Source organism: Anas acuta, chromosome 2, assembly GCF_963932015.1.
Source record: "Anas acuta chromosome 2, bAnaAcu1.1, whole genome shotgun sequence".
Classification (NCBI taxonomy): Eukaryota; Metazoa; Chordata; class Aves; order Anseriformes; family Anatidae; genus Anas; species Anas acuta.
Genome location: NC_088980.1, coordinates 22,759,471 through 22,785,230, shown reverse-complemented (window position 1 = coordinate 22,785,230; position 25,760 = coordinate 22,759,471). Strand labels below are relative to the sequence as shown.

At 40.0% G+C, this 25,760-nt stretch overlaps 1 protein-coding gene across 11 annotated transcripts in view; it reads right to left on the bottom strand.

The window, feature by feature from the left end:
• The window catches only part of ADAM22 (ADAM metallopeptidase domain 22), a 138,420-nt gene that overhangs the window by 66,715 nt on the left and 45,945 nt on the right, over nucleotides 1-25,760 (bottom strand). For all 11 annotated transcript variants that reach the window (XM_068673886.1, XM_068673894.1, XM_068673887.1 and 8 more), the window contains exon 4: nucleotides 7,775-7,841. In XM_068673886.1, the coding sequence (XP_068529987.1) occupies nucleotides 7,775-7,841 (67 nt within the window). The remainder of the gene's footprint in view (nucleotides 1-7,774; nucleotides 7,842-25,760) is intronic.

Below are 25,760 nucleotides of genomic sequence, written 5' to 3'. Positions count from 1 at the left end.
AGGGTGTGGATGGAGAGCTCATGTCAGCACAACGCCATCTGGTCAGGGAGCTGCCTTGGCATCTGCTTGCGAAACAGCCTCTTGACTTGCCTTGCCTCAGTGTAAGAAAAAATGCTTTTAATTAACACCTGCTGCATGCAGATGAGATAAAGGAGAACAGAGTTGGTTACTTCTTCCTCCCTACTCCATTATCTTTAAGTCAGTTCTTGTAGCAGTGCCCAGTTTCTCTGAGCATGTAAATCCTTTTAATGACAGCCACTTTACCCCATTTATGTGTTCATATACATGGGGAAAAGGGAACAAACGCTCAAAGGGACTATATAAAAAATCTTTATAATCTACCAATACTAATCTTTCACAATAGTTTAATAGCCAATGCTGCCTCTGAAGCCAAATTACATGCATGTGATGTGCAAGGTTACTATAAACACAACACAGCAGGTGAAAAGATGAGATGCTGGTATGCACCTACATGGATACCTATCAGTCAGAATGTGGTAAAGTCCTGAGTAAAATGGAGAAAAATATTAATCAGATTTCCTTACTGGACCTTCATTATTCCTGAATGACAGAAACTTATCTTTAAGTGAGAATTCACAGAGCTTGAGACTGACTAGAAACATTAATCTTGAGTATATAATACAATGCCAGTTCAGTATCTATAGGGAAAAACAGATGTGTCTAAATAGGACTATACGCAGAAGTCAACATCAAGTAAGTAAAGACATCAAGCTAAAGCACACTGAAGTATTGTGTGGAAGTGCTCTTTCAGAAGTACAGCAGCTTTAGTTTGCTCCGTTTAATTTTCCCTCAAGGGGATTAAGTTAAACCCAAAAAGGAAGTATATGCTATACGATGCTATACGATGCCCATATATGCTATACGATGTAACTAGAAAAAAAATAAATCTTGAGGTACAAAAAGTCTGGCAGGACTTTTCTGTGATTTCAAGCACTGGATTGCTCCCTTCCCTCTAAGGTGTGTGAAAACCGCAGTGGAGAGCACTCACAGAATCACAGAATGGTTTGGGTTGGCAGGGACCTTAAAGATCACCCAGTTCCAACCCCCTGCCATGAGCAGGGACACCTCCCACCAGACCAGGTTGCCCAAAGCCCCATCCAGCCTGGCCTTGAACACCTCCAGGGATGGGGCATCCACAGCTTCTCTGGGCAGCCTGTGCCAGTGCCTCACCACCCTCTGAGGGAAGAATTTCTTCCTAATATCTAATCTAAACCTACCCTTTCTATTTTAAAGCCATTACCCTTTGTCTTATCCCTACACTCCCTGACAAAGAGTCCCTCCCCAGCTTTCCTTGTAGGCCCCCTTTAGGTACTGGCAGGCCGCTGTAAGGTCTCCCCAGAGCCTTCTCTTCTCCAGGCTAAACAACCCCAGCTCCCTCAGCCTGTCTTCACAGGAGAGGTGCTCCAGCCCCTTGATCATCTTTGTGGCCCTCCTCTGGACTCATTTTATTATATCGATGTCCTTGTGCTGGGGGCCCCAGAGATGAACGCAGCACTCCAGATGGGGTCTCATGAGAGCAGAGCAGAGGGGGAGAATCCCCTCCTTCAACCTGCTGGCAATGCTGCTTTTGATGCAGCCCAGGATACTGTTGGCTTTCTGGACACGCAAGAGGTGCCTCATTGTGGTCACTAAGTCCCCCCAGTTTTCACTTCAGCAGAACCAGGACTCATCACTGGGGTCTGCATCTACAATAGGACGTACATTTTAAGCTCTTGAAGGCTTTGACATTCTGACATTTTTTCCCCCTTCAGAACTGGCTTAAAACACTGGATTTATTTTTTTTTTATGTCATAAAAAGAAGGAAGACAATATAATTAAACCTGTAAGATTGTACATGAGTCATGATCTGAGATTCATTCCAGTGTAGTATATTTAAAAACATGGCCTGAGAAAGGCTCCCAATACTGAAAGCTGTTACTTTTAATTTCCTCCTTCACAGTAGCAGGATGTATTACGAGCAAAAAGTGAGCTAGTAATAGCAAGGAGATAAATGTATAGATATAAGACAAATGTTAATGCCAATGTACATTAAAAGCACCAGCCTGCAGGACCATTAGGTCAGGCAAATGCATTATATAAGATGACTGATTATCTTGCCCTGGTATCCCACAGGGGATACTGTGTTTTACTGAAACCCAGAGGAATTGTCTCCATAATTCAAATAATGCTAAAACAGGAAAGTAAGATACTCCTCAATGCCCCTTGATTCACTGTGGCAGCATGATACTGCTGGAAAAAAAGTATGTCCAGAGCAACTGAAAATGCACAGGCATTTTAAAAGTTTGTCAGCACTTCATCATGGCACACGTGATAGCATTAATTCTATCCAAAATCTACTGGAATTAATTTGACTCTGTAATAGGATAGTAATACATTCTGGGATCACAGTTCACTTTGCCATGGCAGCATCCTTTAAGTTGTAAACTATGCAGTCATTCTGTGCTCTGCTATTTACAGTCTCCCATCTTACAGCAAAAAAAAAAAAAAAAAAAATCCTACGATTTGTCCCTAAGTGAAAGAAGTTGCAATTTGTTCTATCAAATTTTATCCCATTTTTACTTACTCCTTTGGTCAAAGACAGCCAAGTTCTCCATCTGATCCTTCTGTGCATTGTATTGCTTCCCAATTTTGTACTGCTAGCAATTTTCATTAACATTCCCACACCTTTTTTACCTAGATCATTAATGAAAATTTTCAATGAGTGCAGTACGGAGATCGACCTTGCAGGAACCCCCTACTAAACTGTGTCAGACTCCTAGACTCCCTGTCAGCTCCTCTTTGGCTTGTTTATTGCTATCACTAAAAAGTAGATTATGGCCTAGATTTATTAATAATTAGCCATGAGGCAAGCAGAGCTCTGTAGAGGGAATGAGGGAGAGAGGAGCTCTGATGATGCTGTGGGAACCTTTATTCAAAATCTTCTATCAAGTGACTTTTCTGTTACTAACAGCTTCCTTGGTCTCTGGACACAGCCAAAAAAGCCCTGCCAGAAGTAGGCATATATAATTCCTGCATTATTTACAATTTGTTCCTTTTTAGATTCTTTTCTCCCCTAGGGCTCCATCACCAGGTTGTGCAAGTGCGGGGTGTGCACACAGCTCCCCGCTAGCCCCGGGCTGCAGGCTCCTGGGGCAGAGCCTCACCGTATTCCCTCCTCTCACATCAGCTGGGTTGGCACTCAGGTTTTCAGGAACATTATGGAATCTCTGCCAGGAAAGCCTGTTTAGCATACAGGCTTTTCTGTCGAGTTGAAACTCCTTCCTCTCTGGCTAGGAAATGGAAAGTTATCACTATACATATGCAAAAATCACCAGATTCCTCTGCAGAGCTCAGACAGTGGATGCCACTAAATCTGGAAACTGCTGGTGGAAGAGCTTTACTATCAAGTTGGAAACAAACTAGTTAATAATAAAACTTACCTGCTCACAGACTAGTAGTATATTCTGGCTGCACTGTTTGCAATAATTTATTATTGTGACCTTATGGCCAGGCAGTGCCTGTAGTGATACCGTGAAATGTCTGAATGGTATTTAGGATAAGGTCTCCCAAAACACATGTGTTGAGATGTGACAGCACAGATGTTGCCCTTGGCCAATGGACTGCACCTCAACACCTCTATCAGAGCAGGTTTGAAGGAAAGAGTTTTGAATTTTAAAATAAAAAGTCATGTCAATGGTCCCCAGCCTACTCTGGCCTTTCCAGATTTTAATATTTTGCTCCCTTCTGGATCATTTTCCATAAAATTGCATTTAAATAGCCTTCCGAATACATATCATGGCACACTGAAGCTGAGACTTTAATCACAGCAAGTCAGCCAAAAGCAATAATTTTCCCCTCTTGTTCATAGGCATTAAAATAGCTACAGGAACAGGAATCTTCTGTGTGCCAGGAACCAAACATTGGGCAGTACCCAGCACCATGGGCACAACCAAACAGGATGCTGAAATCCTAAGTCACAAGGCAAGTTTGTCCAAAGCCTCTCTGTCAAGACTACCACAGAGAAAAATAGTACCTGGCACTATCACTCCACTTAAGTGGTTTGACACTATCATGATTATGAACATGCTGTGAAGGAGAAGCAAAAGGCAATGTTGCTTTATGCTTTGAGCATGCCTGCTATAATTTTGTGCCTGGGACACACAGCCTGTGTTTATACCACCACATATATGAATTTTAGGATTACCTATGACATACAGTTCCCTTGTGGTTGTACTGAAACGTCATCAAAAATACATGGTTTTTATCTATCACAACTCTACCCATGCAAGTGCTCTAACTGGGATCTGAATTATTTTCATTGCTTAATTGTTTCAGGAAAAAATTTTCCAAGAATTGTTACAGAATTGTCCGATGTTATAATCTCCAAAGAAGAAAATTGAAACATTTTTTATGAGAAAATGTCACTGAAGAAGAGATACTAGTTGTTCCTTCTCAGGGGAAACCATCCAGCAGTGTGAGTTACTCAGCACTATAGCTGGTTTTTGCCTTTCATCTCACTGACAGCATCAGCGACAGAATGATAACCCAAAAACAGAGAGAGAGAGAGATAAAAGGACACAGAGATATACTGCAGCAACATAAAGCATACACAAGCTGAGTATTTATGTGCTGTGAGCATAGGATGATCTGGACTGACACAATCAGGAAGAAGGCAATGCGTGAAGGGTTTTTCTCTTTCTTATTAATTGATTATTCTCTTTGCTACCAAAAGGAATTTAGGACAATACTGCTGCTTTCCTAAGAAGCTAGAGAAATGATCTAAAGTAAAAAGGGGGGAAACACTGAAATAATTCAAAGATCTATCTCCTTTTGTTTTTCTTAAGCATTGCATCTTGTTACTGGTTTAATAAGAATGTCTCAGGTGCTGCCAAACTGTGCCAAATCAACAAGGACATCTCGCAGAGAAGCCTCTCTTCTGCAGCTGATAAATACTGGCACCCTGCAAAAACATGTACATGTTCCACCCTCACAGTGACCCAATTTATTAGCGAGTTATGCTGCAATCAAATGTAATTCAACTTTGTCTTATAAATAAAAAGGTGCCTTAAACTGAGAACTCTCCTCCTTATAAAAATCTCTTTGCTCATTCAAAGCAGCATTTTAAATTTTATGAATGTTTCTTTCTTTCTCTGCTCTCCTCTCCCCTCTGAAGCGCCCTAAGTAAAGGCAGAAGATCTGTACACATTCTGCAACACAGGAACTTTTACTGGAGGGTTGGAGAGGAGGAGAAGTGGTAAAAGTAGTTACCAATGCTACATCTCGTATGAGCCAAAGCAGGCATCTGCTTCCCGGACACCTCCATGCTTGTAGCATTCCCAAAGTGCTGCATGTACGTACGGCTGCTTTCCCCCAGCCATCCAAAGCTCCTGGCTTTTCCCATATTTCCCAGACTGAAGAGCAGCCCCTTGAAGCAATGATAGAAACCTGGCTCCCTTCTGAAATATCTCTTCTCCTGCTTCTGCTAAAGAATAGGCTGAAGAGCACACTGCCTTTTCTTTCTGGTTTATGTTTCACTCTTTCACTGGCTATTTTTAAATGAGTATCTAAGCAATCTGCACCATCCCTAAGATTTAGCATAATAATTGCTTATGTTTTGCCTGGTGTGTATTATAAGCACCAATTTAAAGTTTGTTTTATTGGTTACTGTAAACAGTTGCCAGAGAAATTGAGGGTGCAAAATCATGAGCACGAAAAATCCTTGTATTTGCAGGAGGATTTTCAAAACATTTGATCTAAAACTAGAGCTCAGTTTCTCAAATGCCAAAGAGAAACTGCTGGGACTTTTGACTTTGTTCAAAGGACCAACAGAGCACTTACAGGTGCTCTAAAAAGTACTGGGTAGTCAGAGGCAGACAGATTCATTTTTTAACAGCAATTGGGTACTGAGCCTAGTCTCACTTGGTGTCTGACATCAAAATGTACTTAGCAGCCTGCACTCTTGTGAAAATCTTCTGATACCTGCACTTTTCTGAATATTTGGCACTGATTATGGCCAGCAGGTTCTTCTGGACATTTTGACACACAGCAGCTGCTTTTCTCTCCTCTGTTCCTGGATGTTCAATTGTTGCAAAATGAGAAAAAATAAATAAAATTAAAAATATATACATTTAAAAAATGATGTCCTCCTTCTTGGACAACTGTCTGAAGAACTCGTGGTGCAGTGGGTGAGGGGACAGCAAAGCCCCCTTGCATGTCCCTGCCCACAGCGCACAAGGCACAGGCAGAGCACGGGTAGGAGGAAATGTGACACCAATGGGAAACGATCCCCTTTAATTAAACCGACCCCCCATTTAATTAAATGTATTAAAATAAGGTTTAATAGCATTAAGTGAGGCGATTAAAAGCTGAAGTTAGGTGGTGACCCTGCCCAGCGGCTAACTGAAGGGGAGACAATCTCTGGGACCCTGGAGACTGGGAGGTGCTTTGCCCAGAAAACTTTTATGACCTTTCCCTGAAAGGCCTGACCCTGCGTCCCTTCCCCATGCAACTAAACAGTACTTCAATGAGAGGAGCCACTGCTTTCAAATATTGCCTTGCTTGAATCATCAGAAGCATATTTGTCCTAATTCAGTGATGGCACTTGGAAAGTTTAACTTTGCTAACTTTCACATATACTTTAGTGCAGACAAATGGATTGTTTTGTTCATATAAATACCAGCTATTACCTTTATTTCTGCTTTGACTCATATTCTGAATGTGAGTCAAGACTTCTTGATTGCTGAGCACAACTGTCTGAAAAATTATTCTTTGTAAATTAAAGGAACACGTATGTGTGTGCCTCAGTCTGAAAATGTATTCAGGTTATTATCAGAGACAAAAAGTAAGCAGATTACAGGCTTACAAACATTAGCAAGGGACAAACCAAAGGAAATATATATTCAGATATTCAGTGTCTAAAGGATTTAGACATTTTGTCTGATTTCACTTCTGCTTTCTCATTATAAAAGTTAGCTAATTTGTTTCAGGGTACTTACCTGATCTTAGAGTCAGTGAAAAAAAAAAAAAAAGTTTTCTAAATAAAATGTAAACTTCAAATTAAATTGGCTTGATAGGCAAATTCAATGAGCTTTAATTATGCACAGTATGTATTACTTTCATATGCATTTTATGTAATCTACAGCAATTTTACATCTTGCTTCTACATAGTGCTGTCATAACAATTAGAAGATCCTCGGGGAAATTCTCCCATGTTGTATTCAGATAACAAAAGCATTCTTGCAAAGGCAGTGGGACATCATGTAGAAGACAATTGCAAGCAACAGCTCTTTGTAGCCATCATCCACAAATGTCCAGAGAAAGAAACCCACAATTTCAGACAGTGAGCAGCCATTAGAAAATTCTACACAATAAATCTTGCTAGTCCCAAAATTATGAAGAAACTCATTACAAACAACAAACCCAGGTTTTTCATTAGTACAGTGAGAAAATGTTAGTTAACAAAATAGAGGAATTTTCTTCAAGAGGTATCAGAAGTAAAGTATTTACTAGCAAAAAGAACGACCACATATTCATTTTTCATGGATAACATTTTGATATAAACATTAATGTACTAATTTTTTCATATTTTAAAAAGCTGAGAACTTAGAAGATGTGAAATGTGCTTGCCTCAGAAGAGGCAAACAAAATGCCTGAAAAAAAAAACAAAAAACAAAAAAAAAAAAACAGATTTCTCTCCTAAGAAAATAAGTGAGTTTACATTAACATCAAGGGCAAAGCAAATAAAAAAGGCAAAGCATTAAAAGGAAATTCTTACTTTAACTTCCACTGCCTTTCCACCTTGCTCGATATGCCTCTCAAGATATTCAGAAGACAGCAGATCACTGCAAGAATAAGAAAAAAGAACCATAAACCTCATGAATGTGTTCTTGCACAGTCTCTCAGCAAGCACTGATTAAACATTTACATTTGAAAAGGGCAAAAACTGCAGGATACTCCTCCTAAAATGTTCATAAAAATCACGGAAACAACCACCTCCAATGGAGTAACACAGTGCATGGTATACATTGATTTTTAATACCAGTAGGCAGGACGAGGAAATTGAGGGTATTTTCCTTTATGGAATGTTCAAAACCAGCACCCGACAATGGTTTTAATTCAAGAGACTTTTCTACTTGCTGCTTAAAGAGAATAGTAAGGAAATTAAACGGGGGAGGAAAAAAGAAAAAAACAGAGAAGGATGAAAAACCATTTGCAGTCACTATTACAGCAGGCTGCATCTGAGGAAAAATGGCAGCTGCCTCCAGCAGACTCCCAAGAACACAACAGCCCAACAATAAAATGACCAAAAAGCCTCCTAAAAGTGTAGGCAGGATCACACAAAATGGGTAGATGAAGCCACCAGCCGCAGATGCACATCAGCACAGGCTCACAGCCAGCTGAGCTCAGCGGTAAGTGCTAAGGTGGGCGGCTGGTGCCAGGCTGTCCTGCACGGCACCCGCTCCTTTGTGCCCGTTCTCTCAGGGAGCTCTGCGGCTTTCATGACACCAGAAGAAAATGAGCTGGGAAATAGCAAACCCATCCACAAAAGTACACAAGGCTTTGGAGTAATAAAGTGAAAAAAATAATTAGACCTGAGGCAAATGTATATAAGCAAAATGCACACGGTATTTACCAAGACGCTTCATGCTACACCAGTCAGATCCTCTCCCTCATAAATTATTTTCTAGGCAAACAAATCTTCTACATCAGAATTCCACTGAACACTTTCAGAATCTTCACAATTTTACCTAGATGAAGTTTACATAATGACCTGATATTCTCCCACATAAGAGGTGACAGAACTGGAAAACACAGTGGTAAAGAAAGGATGACAACGGGGGGTGGAGGGGGGAGGAAGTCCCATAGGGACACATCGCTGTGGAACATGAGGCTATGAGCACAAACGTTCTCTACAAAAGAGGCAAATTTGCATGTTGCCCTTTCAAACAAAAAATACACCTGGGGTGAACTAATCTGCTGAGGGAGGGAAAAGAACAATAATAACCTGGGCACAAAAACCAGGAGGGCTCTAATGAAACATGCTGATAACGCCAAGTTGGAAAGAAGAAGATGACTGAAAAAAACTCCCACAGGAAAGAGCTGGATGATGTTTGGGACTGGATATTAGAGGTAGGATCAAATTCAATTGAACAAACAGCAAATTTATGCACTTAAGGGCTAGAGGGAATTTATATTACGTTGTTTTGGAGGGCCTGGTTTATAAAGGAAGAGAGACGTGACTGCACTTGTCTCTGGCAAAATGATTTGCCAGATCAATAGGATGTCTTCCTGAAAAACACAACTGTCATCCCAGAATACATGAAAGAAGACGTATTTCCAGTCAAAGTGAGGTAAGATTAATAATACTGATTCTTTCAAATACTGTGGGCAGGTCCTGGACAACTTTGCTCAGAAAGCTCAGTTACCTGGAAGCAAATAGAGGCTCCTGAGGTAACTGGGGAATGGAAAGCTGCTGAAGTCTACCAAAAACTTAGACTGTGAGGCGATCCAAATGCACCAGAATTTACAAACTGATGTGTGAAGGTAGCTAATTAAACTCTAGAAAAGGCTGGCACAAACTCAAATGGACATAGGCTACCAATGAGTAAATGGAGAGTGGCTGTTAAAATAAAGGCTTCATATCCAAGTGCAAGCAACAGAGGCAACAAAAAGAGGGATGCTAATAAATTTCCGAATGGGAGCATCCATGGGATAACTGTCCATGGAGGTGGGGTCCCTCAGCCACATTTGGGTGAGTTCACAGCTGGCTGCTGCTGCTTGAGAGTAGGAGGTCCCCGGGCCCCCTCATCAGCAAGCCTTGAACCCACCTTGTGTCAGCACAAGCACTCATCAAAGTGCTTGGTGTCAGAACTAACACTCATCAAAATACTCTTGGTGTCAGTACTGGCGTTCATCAAAGAGCACTTGGGAGGATTCAACAACCTCATGTTTTTGCTGCGCTAGGTAATTCATGTCCCTTGTGAAGAAGTACGATGAGCCCCAGAGCTTATGCAGGGGAGGGAAAGCATCTGAGCAGCTGTAAATAGGGGAGGAAGAAAGGGTGAGTGACTCTCTTTAGCTACTGCAGAACTGGCACAGACGGCTGCCCCCAGATTTGCCCTCCAAGACCCCCTTAATTCTGGCCAGGCCCATACACCTCTACTGAAACTGAAGAGCTGCTGGTGAGTGACCCGTTATTGAGGAACATAGAGATGCTGTTGCTTGAGTTACTGATTACAATCGTTTGGATTACATTCACTCTCAGAAGTGAATGTTAAATATATATATTTTTTTAAAGATATTGCTATCAATGTTTTTATGTTCTTGAGGATCATGTGTTATGTTCTTGAAGATCTGGAAATCATGTTCAGCATGAAAAAACAAGCAGTGATCATTCTCTGCCTTGTGCAATGCAAGAATGAGGAGGCAACAGAAGAGGTCAGCAAGTTCAAACATAGTGAAAGGAGACCTTTTCAAGTACAGTCCCTAGTTACAACGTGGAACCTCTTGCCACAGGAAGCCATGAAGTCTGTACTGGTTCAAGGTCGAAATGGACAAGTCAATGGAAGCAACTGAGGGCAGCTAAACACAGAAGTTGTGTCTGACTTGGAGAGTCTTTGAGTCCTGGAAAAGTGCTCTGGAGAAGCTTCTGCCTCAGCATTTGACTTAGGCTACTGTGCCAGGACAGCTGGCCCCTCTGGCCTGGGCTGCTCTGCCTGTGTCCCAGCAGGGTCCCGTTTCTCCTCAGGTCTGTGTAGGGACCCCCAGCTCCAGGGTCACCAACAGTCAAAGCTCATGTCCCAGCCACCATGCCTTGGATGGACATACACAGGCCATTCAAGCAGTCTTTAGTTTCAAAGTAGGCCAAGACCTTGATACCTAAAGAGGTCCATTTCATCCTCATGCACAGCCTACTTTGGAGCAGAAGTAAAAGGAGGGACAAAAGGCTGGCAGGGGACCCATTGGCAGCCTCCCTCTTCTCAAGGTTCATCACGAGTGCCTTGGTTCCCAAAATGAGCCAGGCTGGAGGGGAAATGCCATCAGGTCACCGGTCAGCACAGCTCCAGAGCTTACAGACAGATGTCAGGTCTGAATTTTAAGATATTTTTAAAACATACCCTAAAAAACATGGCAGGCAGGATACATGCAGAAATATGTTACTAGTAGGAAAAGCCACAAATTATGCCATGCTGTGCTATTTTATTGTTATTATGACTCACTACATGGAAAGTATCATGAAAAAAAAACAAAACACAACACTCTCAGATCCAACAGTGCAATCTGTGCTATTGCAAACTAAGACACAATCTAATAATTATACACAATCTTAGAAATTTATGCCAAAAGATATGCTTCTCTCATGAAATCACCTCATATGTGGTAATGTTTTGTCTCCAGTAACAGTGAAGTGTGTCACTGTATAATTTCGGTTAAAGCTACCACCTCAAAACAAACAAAAATGCTATAGGTAAACACTTGACTAAAATACAATGAAAATTATTTAAGCAACATAAGACATTGAGCATTCAGCAATAAAATAGTGTGCATTTCAACAGAGAATCATACAACACTTTCCTATGGTAGAGATGAAATCAGAATAGGTTAACTTGCCTGCCAATCTATCCTAAAAGCCATCTTTGTCACTTTAGGTATTAGTTTTTGCATCAATTGTAAAGAAAATCTGCATGTGAGAATGTTAAAAAATAATAATAATAATCTTAGAAATACTAGGGACATAGAATATTGTGAAAAAAACATCTACACTACAAAAGAAAATACTACAAATACTACAGAATGAGATTTTCAGATGCATATACTGAGGCATTGAGACAAATTCTTTGAAAAGGAATGGCAAAACCTGCATATGTTAAGATCTAAAAATAAAACATTTCACAGGAAAGAAGCACATGTGATCCGTGCCTTTTACAAGGAAAAAAAAAAAAAAAAAAAAAAAAAAAAACAGTTATGCTAATAATAGAATAATAGCAATTCTGCTTTTAGAATTCTGATATTTTAAAAATGTACACAAGCAGTGTAACTAGTTTTGTTTACAGCAACAGCATTTTTGGAGCATCATCCTAAGTCACAACCACATCAATCACAAAGACCCAACAGCATGAGGGCCAGAACAACAACAACAACAACAAAAAAAAGAGCAAGCTCCTCCATTCTCTTCCAACTCTCTAAAATTGTCACAATAACAGTACACAAGAGGAGGCAGCCTGGGGGATGTTCTTAAAGAGAATGGCCCCAATTAAGGAAAGTATCCTTATCCATGACCACACATACACACGTGCTTAAATTCTACTTTGAATTAACTTGAATTAACTATGACATTTGGATAAAAGGCTTACAAAGCCAAAGCCAGGACCAAAATTCCAGAAAAACAGATGAACTTTGGAAATATACAAGTTGGCCAGCAGAAAGAGGCTGTTCCAGGCAGACGAAAAAAGAGGGAAAAAAATGTGGTGGCAAGAGAATAGAGGACAGAAAGAAAGTGAGTATTTAAAGAAATAGAAAGAAAAAGCAGGGTAATATAAAGTAGTTCAACTTGAAAGAGGAAGAAAGAGGCCATAAAAGACTTTGGAAAAGGCAACAGGTTTGTATTTGAATACAGAATGGATGAAAAAGGCAATTGCCAGCTTTTGAACAAAAATTAACTCTCCATATTTAAGAGACTATGAAGATGGAGTGCCTAAAATTTATGGGGGAGGAAGGGCAGAGCAGAAATGATGGGGAGCTCCTTAGAGATCACAGGAAGAATTACAAACTTAAGAAAGGTAGAAATAAAGGGAGTTAAAAATCACAGTACTAAAATACAACTTTGTTGGCACATCAGTGTTATAATTGAGAGGATTGACTGCCTTTGTGATATCTGATACTGCTGCTCTGTCTTCTGAGACATCTGGGGAATTCTTTATCATTTTTTCTGTCCGTTCACTCTGATTTCTGTCTCCGCAACTCTCGGTTATGTACACCTGAAATTTCAGATTACGTATGGTGTCAGAAAAGGACATCAAATGAGAGATCTGAGCTGAGATGCATTACTGAAAAGTAAGATAGAGTTTTAGCTGAAATCAGCAGAAAGGTCTAGATGGGTCGAACTCTGGTAGGAAAGTGTAAACAGACAAATGGAGACATTCAGGAGAAAATAATGGGTTCAGGGAAATGATGGAGACATTGATAAGAGAAAGATACCATATCAACTGCACAATTAGTGATAACCCATGTTGCAGGAGCAAGCTGTCAGAAGGGAGCCTCCTACTCAAGAGGGCTGCAGTAAAAGCAATGAGCACTCAAACGAAATATTTTCCCTGAGCCGTGTACATCCTTTACCAAGCAAATTAGAAAGGTCTAAATTATAACTCGGTTGTCTAAGGGGAAGTTTGGCATTTATATAAAATATTGTTGTAAAAGATGGGAAACTACCCAGTATGTTGCTTTCAGAAAAGTGCTGAAAAACTCCTTTTATCAGCAAGACTCATAGATATGTAAGGAATGAATATGGAAGGTAATTTTTTAGAAGAGCAGGTTGATTGTTTAGAAGGCAGGTTGATTAATATTATGAAACAAGGACTAAGAAAGTGGAAAAGCAGATGAGAGGGAACAGAAGGGATGTTTCTGTCTTTCTGTCTGCCAGTCAGTAAGAGAAAGAGGGACTAGGTGCATTACCTGGCATTACACTATGGTCCTAATACAATTTCACTATCAGCAATGAGATAACAAAAAAAAAAAAAAAAAAAAAAAAAAAAAAAAAAAAAAAAAAAAAAAACAGCATGATAAACTCAAGAAAACCAGTTGGCTAGCAGATTTCTGCATCTGGCTAGTGCATGTTAATTCCCCTTTATCCTCAGGATGACCCAAACACCTTCTCTCTGCTCATACATGATCTTCCCCTGCACTTCAGGGGGCGTTAGCTATCTCCATACTGCACGAATGTATCTGCTTCAGTAGCCACGGCTCTAACATTTTCATACAGGGAAAAACTTCCCCTCAAAAGAATTCCTGAATTTCTTTTCATGTGGGTAGTTAATGTAATCATTGTAGCTGTTAAATTTGCCAAATGTGCATCAACATTAGTTAGCTTCTCTTAGATTTCACTTTGCCTATGCGGTAAATGGAGAAAAAAAGAAAATTAAAAAAAAAATGAGAAAAGCAGTGCCGGTTCATGCCTGCACAAACTGAAGCTTCTCTTAAAAAATACATATATGTATATATTCTCACTGTGCTTTTCTGTTCTTGCTGCTAACAAGAAGGGGAGAAAGAAGTAATTTCGTAACATTTCTACTCTTACTGACTACTAAAGACTTTCTCCAAAAAGAAATTGCAAACTTATAAATGCCCTCAAGGGATTATACACAAATGCTGAGTTGTACCAATCTCAGTCCTTTCCTGGAGCTTAATTTCACATTTCAATAACAATGATGCAAAGCATGAATCTCTGATGAAGTTTCTTCCAAATAATAACATTTGCTCAAATTCTTCCTCTATGGGACTTCTATCTAAGACCTCTAATTCCATTTGACTTAAAAATGCACTTAATCCCTTTATCCCTTAACAGCCAATTTGCCTGCAGGACACTACATTAACTGCCCGGCATCCTTCTGGAGACACCAAAGTGCAGAGCAAGGCTGCAGCCCCGCACAGGGCCTCCACCCCCAGCATCAGACAGGAAGCTTTACAGCCCGGTACCTGGCTCATGAACTGCGTGGGTTTGTTTTACTGGGTTGGCTTCATTTCTCATTGGGAAAAGATTTAAGCAGATTGAAGACACTCTTGGTGAGTTTCACTCAGTTTCTATTACACACATGGTTCCTATTGCTGGAGAGAGGGACAGGACAAAAACTGTGAGGAAAACTCGTAAAGCCACGGTGGTGGCTCTAAGGCTCAGGCTGGCATGGCCATATCCTGGACAAGCCTTACCAACATGAACTGTTGTTGCATCCAGCTCTCACTGCCAGCATGTATTTTGTGGTGTCCATCTGCAGTTACTATGCCATGGACTTTTTGACTCATCCTTTTCAACCTGTGCAATTCAAAGTCTGATCTCCTAAATGATTGAATGGGCAATCTTATGAGAAATTTCTTACTGTAAGATGTGGCACATAATGATGAACAGCTACTGCTTATATTTTCCAGGAAAAAGTATAAGAGTTTATACTTTAAGTTCTACAGCTAGGAAGAGACATACTTATTAATTAATCAATTTACTGACAAATTAATCATTTCACTACATTTCTTTTCACTGTTTTGTAATGAAAACTGAATATAGGTCCATACCCCAACAAAGTAAGAACAATAACACACACTAAGAGCAGCTCTGAATTCACTAATAATTTCAGATTCCATTTTAAATTGGATTTTAAATGCAATGAAATTATTAATGTTACTATTTCTTGCATCAGTATTTGTACTTATTGACATATATGACTGAAATTGATAAAATAATTTATTTTAATTGCTAAAATATGTTATGAAGTTATTTTTAACTAAATAAAGTACTTGAACGTATTTTGTGGCACAAGCACTGCAAGGGACACAAATTCAATACAGCAGTTAATTCATCCTGCTGGTGATGAAGGAAAGGTGATTATAGTCTTCTCTTTCAGGGCACAGGGAGACTTCACCCACTGCCCCAGCAAGGAAGCTGCACCCCTCCATATCTCCCAGGGGAGACACTGATATTCAAGATCCCATAACAATAAACTAGAAACTTAAACAAGAATAAAGAGTAGATGACAGCTGCTTGCAATAAACTTGTCAGGCAGAAAAACAAAATAGGATTTTTCTAGCTTTAAAATTCTCTTTTCACAACCAGAGTTGAGGTTAAGGTTCACTTGCTCTGCTCTTTACCTAGTTTTCCTTACGGTTGTGATGGCAATGCAAGTGTCAATAAGCCCTCACTCTTCTTTTGCTGATGAATAATTTACACCAGTATATCTTCAGGCAATTGCATTTTTTTCTTTTCCAACAGAAATTTCAGGAGTCCTACTAAAATGAGTAGATATTTTTAGACTGTGCTCATACCACTACTACAAAGGAAAGACAGTTTCCTCTATGTCATTCTGCTCATATGCTCATTTCTTTAAAGGCAGGAAAATCATAGTTAATTTTAGTATTTGAGAAGATTGTAAATTCATAATAAAGGGAAGAGACAAGCACACAAGAGGCACAGGCTACACATTTTCACACATTTTTACACAAATCTACCATGTAAGTTTAATACTCATTTTTAATATGCCTCTTTGTTTATACTCTATGGAAAATCACTTCCCAGGTAATTTCTGTTGTGATTTCAAGCACATTTCAACCCAAGTCTTCATTCATATTTGTGTACTGTTCATAAACACTATATTAAAAGAGAAAATCTGCAAAACTAAATGCTCAGCTGTCATAAAACATATCAGCCACCTCAGTGTGTCCCCAGCATGACTCTGTGTTGTGAAATACAAGTATATACATTTTGTGTAGAACACCTGCATCATTTAGTGAATGGCAGTCACTAAATATTTTTATTTTGTTTCTTTCTTCAAGATTTGCCGTCAAATTTTACTTATTGTATATGTCATTTTGCTTGGGAGCAAAAACCTGAATTACTCCTGTACTCGTGGGCATTTCTATAATGTTCTCTTAAATTCTTTACAGAACACAAATACTGAATTCTCTAAATACTGCCCTGGGGAGATCAGGTGCTAGCATTTTCCTCTACACTAAAAAGTTGCAAAGCATCTGCTTGCTTAAGGTGCCCACTTTGAAACATCACAGTCTTTTATTGTAGAAATACAGTATTTTTTTTCTTCATAACACATTTCAGACATGTCCTGCCTGACACTCACTGGATTTTGGACAATCCAGCGGCTCTTGGTGTTCTTTGGAGCTGATCCCAGGTGTCCTGCTCAAGTGGCACCTGAAGAACGACAGACAGTCCGTAGACTGGGAGGTGCTGGCACCACTTTGGAAGACACTTCTCCAGGGCCATGCAGGAAATCCCTGCCAAAGGGCCCAAGCACCACCACCTGCTTTTCCCAACCTAGTGATGGACAAACTGGGACTCTCCAGCAAAGTGCCACGTTGCCCTGCTTCATTCACAGACTACTTTATTTTGGCAACAGACAGATAGCAACTGATTACAGAAAAAAAAAAAAAAAAAAAAAAAAGAGAGAGAGAGAGAGAGAGAGAGAAAAGAAAACAATTCAGCTCCATAAAATAGGATTACAAAGGGGACAAGCTATGCTCTGCTCAAGTTCCTGCCCATCCTGTCATCTCCTTCCAAACTTCCCATCACTGTACCTATCTCAGGACTAGAGGGAAAGGCCTCAAGTTGCACCAGGGAGGTTGAGGTTGGATATGAGGAGACGTTTCTTCTCAGATAGAGCAGTCAGGCATTGGGATGGGTTGCCCAGGGAGATGGTGGAGTCACCGTCCCTGGGGGTGTTCAAGGAAAGGTTGGACGTGGTGCTTAGGGACGTGGTTTAGTGGGTGACGTTGGTAGTAGGTGGGTGGTTGGACCAGATGATCTTGGAGGTCTTTTCCAACCTCAATGATTCTAGGATTTTAGGTCCTCTCTCCCTCACTATGCCCCTACTCCTCCACTGTTCCTCAGCACATCACCCTTTGCACCTTTGCACAAGTAGTGCTGCTGCTTCCCACTTCTGCATGATGCCAAGGAAGACCTGCAAAGAAGTCAGTATCTCTCAGGGCTGTATTTATAGTTTGGCAATAACACAAAACACATCCATCCAAAAATGTGCATCCTTCATGACAGCAAAACATTCCCCTGCTGTGCTGTCATTTTTTCCAGACGTGCTTAGGACAATCACAAATTAAGTTTGTGGTTACCTGCTATTAGAATTTGCATTTTATCCTAAAATTTGAAATGTCACTCATGCCCCAAGAAATGTTTATGTAGTAATCACCAAGAAGAATATCCACTGAGTGGTGTGTGTTTTCATATAATTAGAAAGTATTAGCACACGTACTTGAATTGAAAAATTATGGAGATGTTTGTTTTTATTGTTAACCTAATGAATGCATCAACTGTGCAAGTTCCTGAGATGCTTCAGAAAGGAGATTAGGAAAAAAATGGTTACCCTTACTTTTTCTTTTGTTAACAAAACAAACCTGAATGACCCTCAGAAGAGGGCTTCCCTGAAAATAGCTTTAATTGAAAAGATGGAAAACCTTCAATTTGGAAATTAGTTTCTAAAATTTATTCTGATGGGGATAACCTGCTAGAACTTCAAGAAGATGGAAATGGGCTTGAAACTAAAAAGACATTGAAAAAAAACTGTTACTGGTAGAGGGGCTAAGGAAAAAAATATTCTTGATGTGAAAAATATCTACAAAAAATATCTACAATGGTAGGCAAATTAAAGAGCAAGAAACTAAAATTATAGGAACCTGCTCTAGCACTGTAATCTCTCTCTTTTGATAAAGAAGGTGCATTTTAACAGCACAGAACATTATCTGGATCAGAAGTCAAAGGTCTCACACTGCATTTGTGGGTGAGACGGAATTTTAGTCTGAAACCATGCAAAACAAATCTAAATGTATAGGAAGAGAGACAACAAAAGCAGTCTCTTGGAGAAGAGACTGCATTACCAGGAAAATCTCCCAGAACATCCACACATGACAAATGGCACAAAACTTTGTAGAATAAAATTCATCACTCATCTTAAAAATGAATGAAGAATGGAGGAACAGGAGTCCCTTAATTATTGAGCCCTCAGGAGCCAGATCCTGAGACAACACCAATCACTTAACCACCGTCCAAGGAATTATCACAGCTCCCCATGCTTACAGTCATCAATCTTCATTTAGCATGTACAATGCAGGAGGACAGCTAGCTTTAGAGAGAGACAAAAAATCCATTTCCTAATGCTGCTCCAAGTAGGATTTGTCTGGCTTGCCAGACAACTCTGGCATTGCTGATGACCCAGCAGGATACTTTGCCTCCCTGTTTGTTACCTACCAGTAAATCATCCTCTCTAAACTCAAAAGGCACTTCAATTTGGAGAAGAGAGCTGAGGGTGATGGCAATAAGATAAAGGTTGACAATATTATATGAGCCATAGAGAAAATTAACTCAAAGATGTCAGTGACCTAATTCACATCACTAGAGTAAGGAAACATTTGAAGAAATTAGTAGACCAATTTAAAACAGATCACTGATGGTGCTATATCACACAACAGGTTGTGATCATGCTTCCACAGGAGGTTGCACTGGCAGACGGCATCCAAAGTTATCCCCAAAAGGAGTTAGAGGAAGTCACAGACAACAGTTTCATAAACAGATACTAAAAGGCATATGCAGGACTCTGCCTCCTGGCATCATTCATCAATATTCAGCCACCAATATTGGGAGGGGGCGGTGGAAAGGACCCAGAAAGTGGACATGCCCATGTGCTCTTTCTTTCACAGCATCCCCATCGCCAATACCAGGACAGATGGGCATGGCATGACGCAGTTTCATTTCTTTCATGCTTAATTGCTGTCACTGATCCCTTAGGATAAAATGAATTCAGTAATATGATATTTTAAAATTACATTTCAATCCAAAGACATTTAATGAAACTCAGACAAAAAAAAAAAAAAGGAAAAAAAAAAAAAGAAAAAAAAAGTGCTTATTTGATGCAAGCTGTTTTCCACATATCAGCACAAGCTTGCTTTTAAATACCTGGTTCCTATTCACATTGCGTACCCTACAACAGCTGCATGGAGCAACAGCAGTCAGCAGCACTCTGCCAGCTGCCTCCACTGCAGAGACTGGTCCACAGCTCCACGTGCACACACCAGGAAGATCCATTTCTGAAAATGCAGCACTGACTGTTTTTCACCTACTGGTGCATTGATTAGACTACAGCTCAACTCATACTGACAGTCCTACACCAAAACACCTGCAGGGTTCATATATTACACACTTTTTTAATGATACGTATCACATCCCTTCTACCCAACACCAGTTTCACTCCTCTATTTACCAAATTCTCCACCTTCATACTCTTTCTCAAAGACAAACAAATCCTAAATTAAGGCTGGTAACACTGGTATGTGCTGGTTTGTAAGTAGTAAAAAAAAAAAAACAAACACCACAGCATGAAATCGCCAGCATCATTAACAGCTTGCATACATCCACCTAAAAAGGTGCAAGGATCAGTTAAAAAAAAAAAAAAAAAGTTATAAACAAAAAATATTAAGCTTTATAGCTGGTTCATTCCTATAAGGTTGGTAGAAATTATTTGACTGATGCTCTGCTGCTGCCATCCATTTCTTATATACATATGCATATATGAGATCCTGTATAAACTACATAGGCATATACATTTATGCAGCTTATATATTCTACATGCCTGGGAGGCATCTGTCAGCAATTCACTATGCATTATAAATCCAATTTACTTATTTGTCTTCTCTTGCTCCTCCATCTTTTTCCATCCCTTATTTCAATCATTCCTTTTCCTACCCCTTTATTCTCATCTTCCATTTCTAACCTGTCCTAAATCAGAAGCAATCCATTGCTTTGTCTGCAGAATTCTGTTTAGAGAAATCTAGTTTTAAATTCATACAATTAGAAAATAGCAGACTACATGCTAGCTCTCTTGACTCAGATCACAAACCAAATTGCTTTCTCCTTCATGCTCACTGATGTGGCTAACGTGTTAACAGACATTTTCTGAATTTGACATATTTTATTCAGCCATGCTCAAAAATAAACCACCTGCAACTTCTCACTCTGTCACCTGAGCAGCAGAAGTGATGTATCCTAGGATCGAAAAACTGGCAGGGTCAGCGCAGACTGGTCTTTGGCCCAAGCAGCATTCTTCCCAAGCGGTCTTAAATTTGAACCATTGCCCTTACACCTCCAGAACGCTTGCCACTATGACTTCCCTGAAGGGGTTAATGGTGTCAAAGATTCAAAGTCTTCCTTTTGTCATGATGCAAATGCTTGTGAATGTTTTGTCTCTTCCTGTCCATTTATAAAATCAGAACAGCTTTCTAAGGTAGAGACAAGTGTCCTCTTCTGGACAAAAAGGTTTCTTCATACACGAGCCTGCCAACTCCAGTTGTCACTTTTCAAAGGACTAACAACCTCCATCTTTTCCCTATACAGAATTTACTTACCCTTTCTAGGACTTTTTTCCAGGATTGTCATGTTTTCTGTAGGTCAGGCTGAGCACCTGCCATCTCAGCTCTGGTAGGCTCAACGAATGGTATTTCCTGCAATTTGTCAACAATCTGGCACCAAGCAGTTATGTTTTGAACGTGGTGCAGCAAAGCACTACTGCAGCATTGCAAAGCACATCTTGCAGGAAGAGTTACAAGGTACAACCATGAAAGCAGCTCTACCAGGTGCACAAGTGAGCAGGGACATATTTGGCTGTTCTGCCGCATGCCTTGTTTTCCTCTAAGAGCTCTATGTCCATGTCACTCTGAACAGCTGAATGTAACTAGGATGAAGAGGTAAGTCTGTTTAGAGTTAATTTTCACAAAGTGACTGTATAGACAGATCCTTGTTCATAAAATGTGAATGTCCAAAAGTGCAGAGCAGCTGCAGACCCTTTTTAAGTGCTACATAGCAGTACAGTAAAAGGCCTTGAAAGGACAGAAATCCCACCCTAAAGAGCACACAATACAACATATTCCCTCAGTCTTTGATGCAAATACCCTGAATGGCTCTGTCCACACAGCACTTCTTCACAAGGCCTCTGACTGCAGAAAGCCCAGTGATGTTGGGCAAAGGGACAGGGAACAGAGAGCTCGGCATCACTCCTGTGTGCCGCAACCTTCCTTGCACTCCTGTCCTTTTGCCCAAACATGGCACAGGCTGCCCACACAAGGGTCCAGTCGTGCATCCAGAAATGAGATGCAAAGCACAGCAGGCTGATTAATGGGGTCTGTGGCTGGGAGCGAGCCCAGCGTCTGTAAAGGCATTCAACCAGCCAGGGCTGCAGTCACATGCAGGTGGCTCTAGCTGTGATCCGCATCTGAGCATGGAGCTGCTTATAATTAAAGTTCTGCTTCAGTGAATGATGAGTTTGAATTTGACCAAGCATTTCTACAAGAAAAACTACTTTCAAATCTCCTGTCATCTTTGCTTGGCGTCTCAGTAATTTGCTGACACTGTTTTAAACAGGGAGGCACCCCACCTCCTCACTTGGCCTCATCCTGAGTTAACCTGGTGTCCCTGAGGAACCTTGACAGCTGAGCAAAGGTATAGATGGACATTTTAAAGAAACAAGGAAATCCACTGCACCATCTCCCTCCCTGCTCCATGCTGCTGAGCCATGGGGAGCTGGGAGGCTGACCTGGGAGGCTGGTCCCTATGGGATCCCCCTCTGTGACATGTGTTCACCATCCTAAAATCAGGTGGTGGAACATCCCCGGGAGGACACACCAGGGCCTCAGCTGAGAGTTCAAGAGCCTCTCATTCACAGCAGCGCTCATCAGTTTTTAAGCAACATCATGTTTAGTTTTGCAAACACTAATTTAGATAATGGCACCACTGTTTGTGCCTGTGTCTCACACTAATGAGCACACGTTCAAGATTGTATTTTCCTCTTTAGCATGGAAATGTATAAGGATACCATTATTATCCTCCTTACAGCGTATTTCTAGAGTCTTGCTCAGTTCTTTAAATTATTTATGTTTCCAAAAATAATCCTTCTAACACGACATGAATTACTTACAGTAAAATCTGTATTCAAGACTCAGGTTCTGCAGTGCAATGCTTTTGACATGCGAGCATCAGGGAGGCTAATGTGGCTTGCAGAACAGGAGAACGCATCCAAAAGCTCCACACACTCTCATAGCATGTAATGCTGAACTAAATGTAAAGCAAAACAACCTCCAAGTAGATTGTTTTTACGTTACAAGAGTTACATGTATAGATATCTAATACCGACTATTTTTCCCTCACAAAACCAGACAGACATATTTACAAACATACTAGTAATTAATCAATCCTGCAATGTGTTTTTTTGTTTGTTTATTTCTTTTTCTTTTTTTTTTCCACAGAAATAGTTTCAGTACTTCTGCCTAAGACTGCTGATATGACTGAATTCTGCAGCATTGTACCTTAATATTAGGAGATGAGTATTAAAATGAAGGTTAGAAAAATAAATGCAGCTGTTTCTTAGATCATAAAGACGTGCAGTGAAGATTTCCTTACAAGCTAATGTGCACATAGCCAACAGTGTTTGGGGGGAGGTGATGCAACCTCAAACATTGGTTGGCAAAATTAGAAACATTTATAGCCTTATAGAAAAGGTAATTCAAAAGTAAAGTCCCTAAATTTAAGGAAAGCCTTAATGGAATAAATGTGTTTGTCCATTTACATTTGTTTTGCTTACAGACCAGTGTTGTGTGGAGATGCACGCAACTTTGCTCCACAGCAACCAGAGAACTAGAGCATAAGAACAGATAGAAGATGTCTGAGACACCTCTGACACCCTGCAAACATGTTCCCTCTTACTGCTAGCTTTTCAACAAATGTCTTTTTACCAAAAAAAAAATATATATATATATACATGTATATATATATGTATATATATATATATATATATATATAAATTTTCCAAACTGAAGCTTTAATCAGAAATGTAACAGATTACACAATTTTTATTTTTAAAACACTTATTGTGAAAGACCCGCACAGCCCTGTACACTCAGACTCACAGCCCTGATTTGCTTGTTTCTGTACTAAGTGTACACTCATCACTGCCCTTCAGACTCTGGGGTTGGCATCAACAACTTCATCATTTCCACTCTGCTGTGCAATGGATTCATTGGACCAAAGAAAGCAATGAGACTAGCTGGAAAATGTTTGTATAGCTTTGATGTAACAGGCTTTGTTTTAAAGCGAAGAACCTGCTGTAAATTATCTTTCCTCTTTGTTCCCAAATTGCCATTTTCTCTCCAGAACCTATACACAACATATTTTGAGCTGCTGAGTACTTATTGTATTTGTTAATAAAGCAGAGGGTATTAATACATAAAACTTTTAAAAATCAATCCATTTCTATTAAACAACACAATATGGAGATACTGTGTTTTTTTGGAGATATTTGTGTGTGTTTTGGTTTTTTTTTATCTCATTTGGAAATTTGGGGAGAAAGATATGTAAGCATTAAAACATTCAAAACAGGAGAACAAATACATGGATGGAAACCCCAGAGAGACACCTGAGTTTCATAGAAACTTACTTTGTGGGAATCAATGGTTTAACCCAAATGGCAGGTGGGTGACGCTGCAGAACAGATGGAAACCAGCTCTTCCAACATCTGTGTCATCATTGCAAGAGAAGTTTGGGCTTCGCACAACAGTTGAGTATTTTGGGTTATAATAGCAGAGCAAAGACCATTTCTGCCTTACAAGAAGTGCCTGCTGTCATTAAAATCTACTGAACTATCTTACATTTTCATATGAAATATTTTAAAGGGAAGCAAAGTTTAACAGAGCAAAGAATAACAGAGCATAGCCCTTTTCCAAACACAACTGACTTTCTCCTCATGGAGATACACAGTCTCTGGCCTACAGACAAATTTCTCATGGCAAGTTCCAGCATTTGCAAAGCTTGTTTCATCTTGGTACAACACACCCTGCAGCTTTTCATTGAGGAAGCCAGAAAGAGTAACATAGAAACTATCCACACATGTATAGCTTTGTATTTTGCATTGAAATGCTTGGTTTTAAATCACATTAAACAGAACTCAATTTAGCATCGGAAGCACTAGCAAACTCCTGAAATGCCATGATATGTTCTCTGCATTGTCTTAATCCATATCTCCAGATAATAGAAAATTAACATTTACTTAAACTAAAAATAAGGTTAAACGTCTTCTCCCTTAGCTCAAGCATCCTTTGATAAACTATTTCACTTTTTAACAGCTCACAGCCTAAAATGCTCATTAGTTAAATAATGCATTTGCAGAATTAATATATAATAACAGCAGGAAGCACACATTAAGGACAAGGTGAACAGAGGAAATATTTTCAACTTAGAATGAGGTAACTGAAAAGCAGGAACTGCTATTCCAGATACTGTGATCTGCTAGAGAAAGTTTTCTTACACTTGGTATCATGGTATTGTTCAGACATAAAGTTCATACTTCAGTCCTCACAATTTGAATTTGCACAAAGTGAAGGTGCCTAATTCCCATTTCAGTGAGTGGGAGTCGAGGGCACTCAGCCCCCAAAAGAAGTAAGCCCCCTGAGATGAGACACCATGCATGCCAGCTTAATTTCACATTACAAGAACGCGCCTATAGAAATAGACGGGTGTGCATGCCTGAATTCATGTATGTGTTTTATCCTCCATTCACAGAAAATGAAATGGAAGGTGACATTTATTCCAAAAAAAAAAGTAGAGAGATCACGCTGTCACCTCTAGAAGGTGACACGAGCTATAGACAAACTAAAATTTCAAAGGATGGGAGCGCTAGGCAAACACAGTAGGTGTCCCAGGGGACAGACACCACACTCTCTCCTCCTCTTCCACCACCCCCCTGAACCACATATGCCCTGAAGCCAAAGGAAGCTTCCTAGGCTACCTGGTCTCTGCTCTGCCTCTTCCTGATCTTAACACAGTCTAAGGATTTAAAGGCTTTTGTCCAATGTATGTTGCTATAATTCTGTTCAGACTGCATTTCTAAATATCACAATTTTGTACCTTTTCCAGTCCTTTTCGTTTCTTCTCCCTGTGTATTTTAAAACACAAAAAATACCTTACAACGAAAGTACAGAAAGTTCTGCTTTGTTACCAT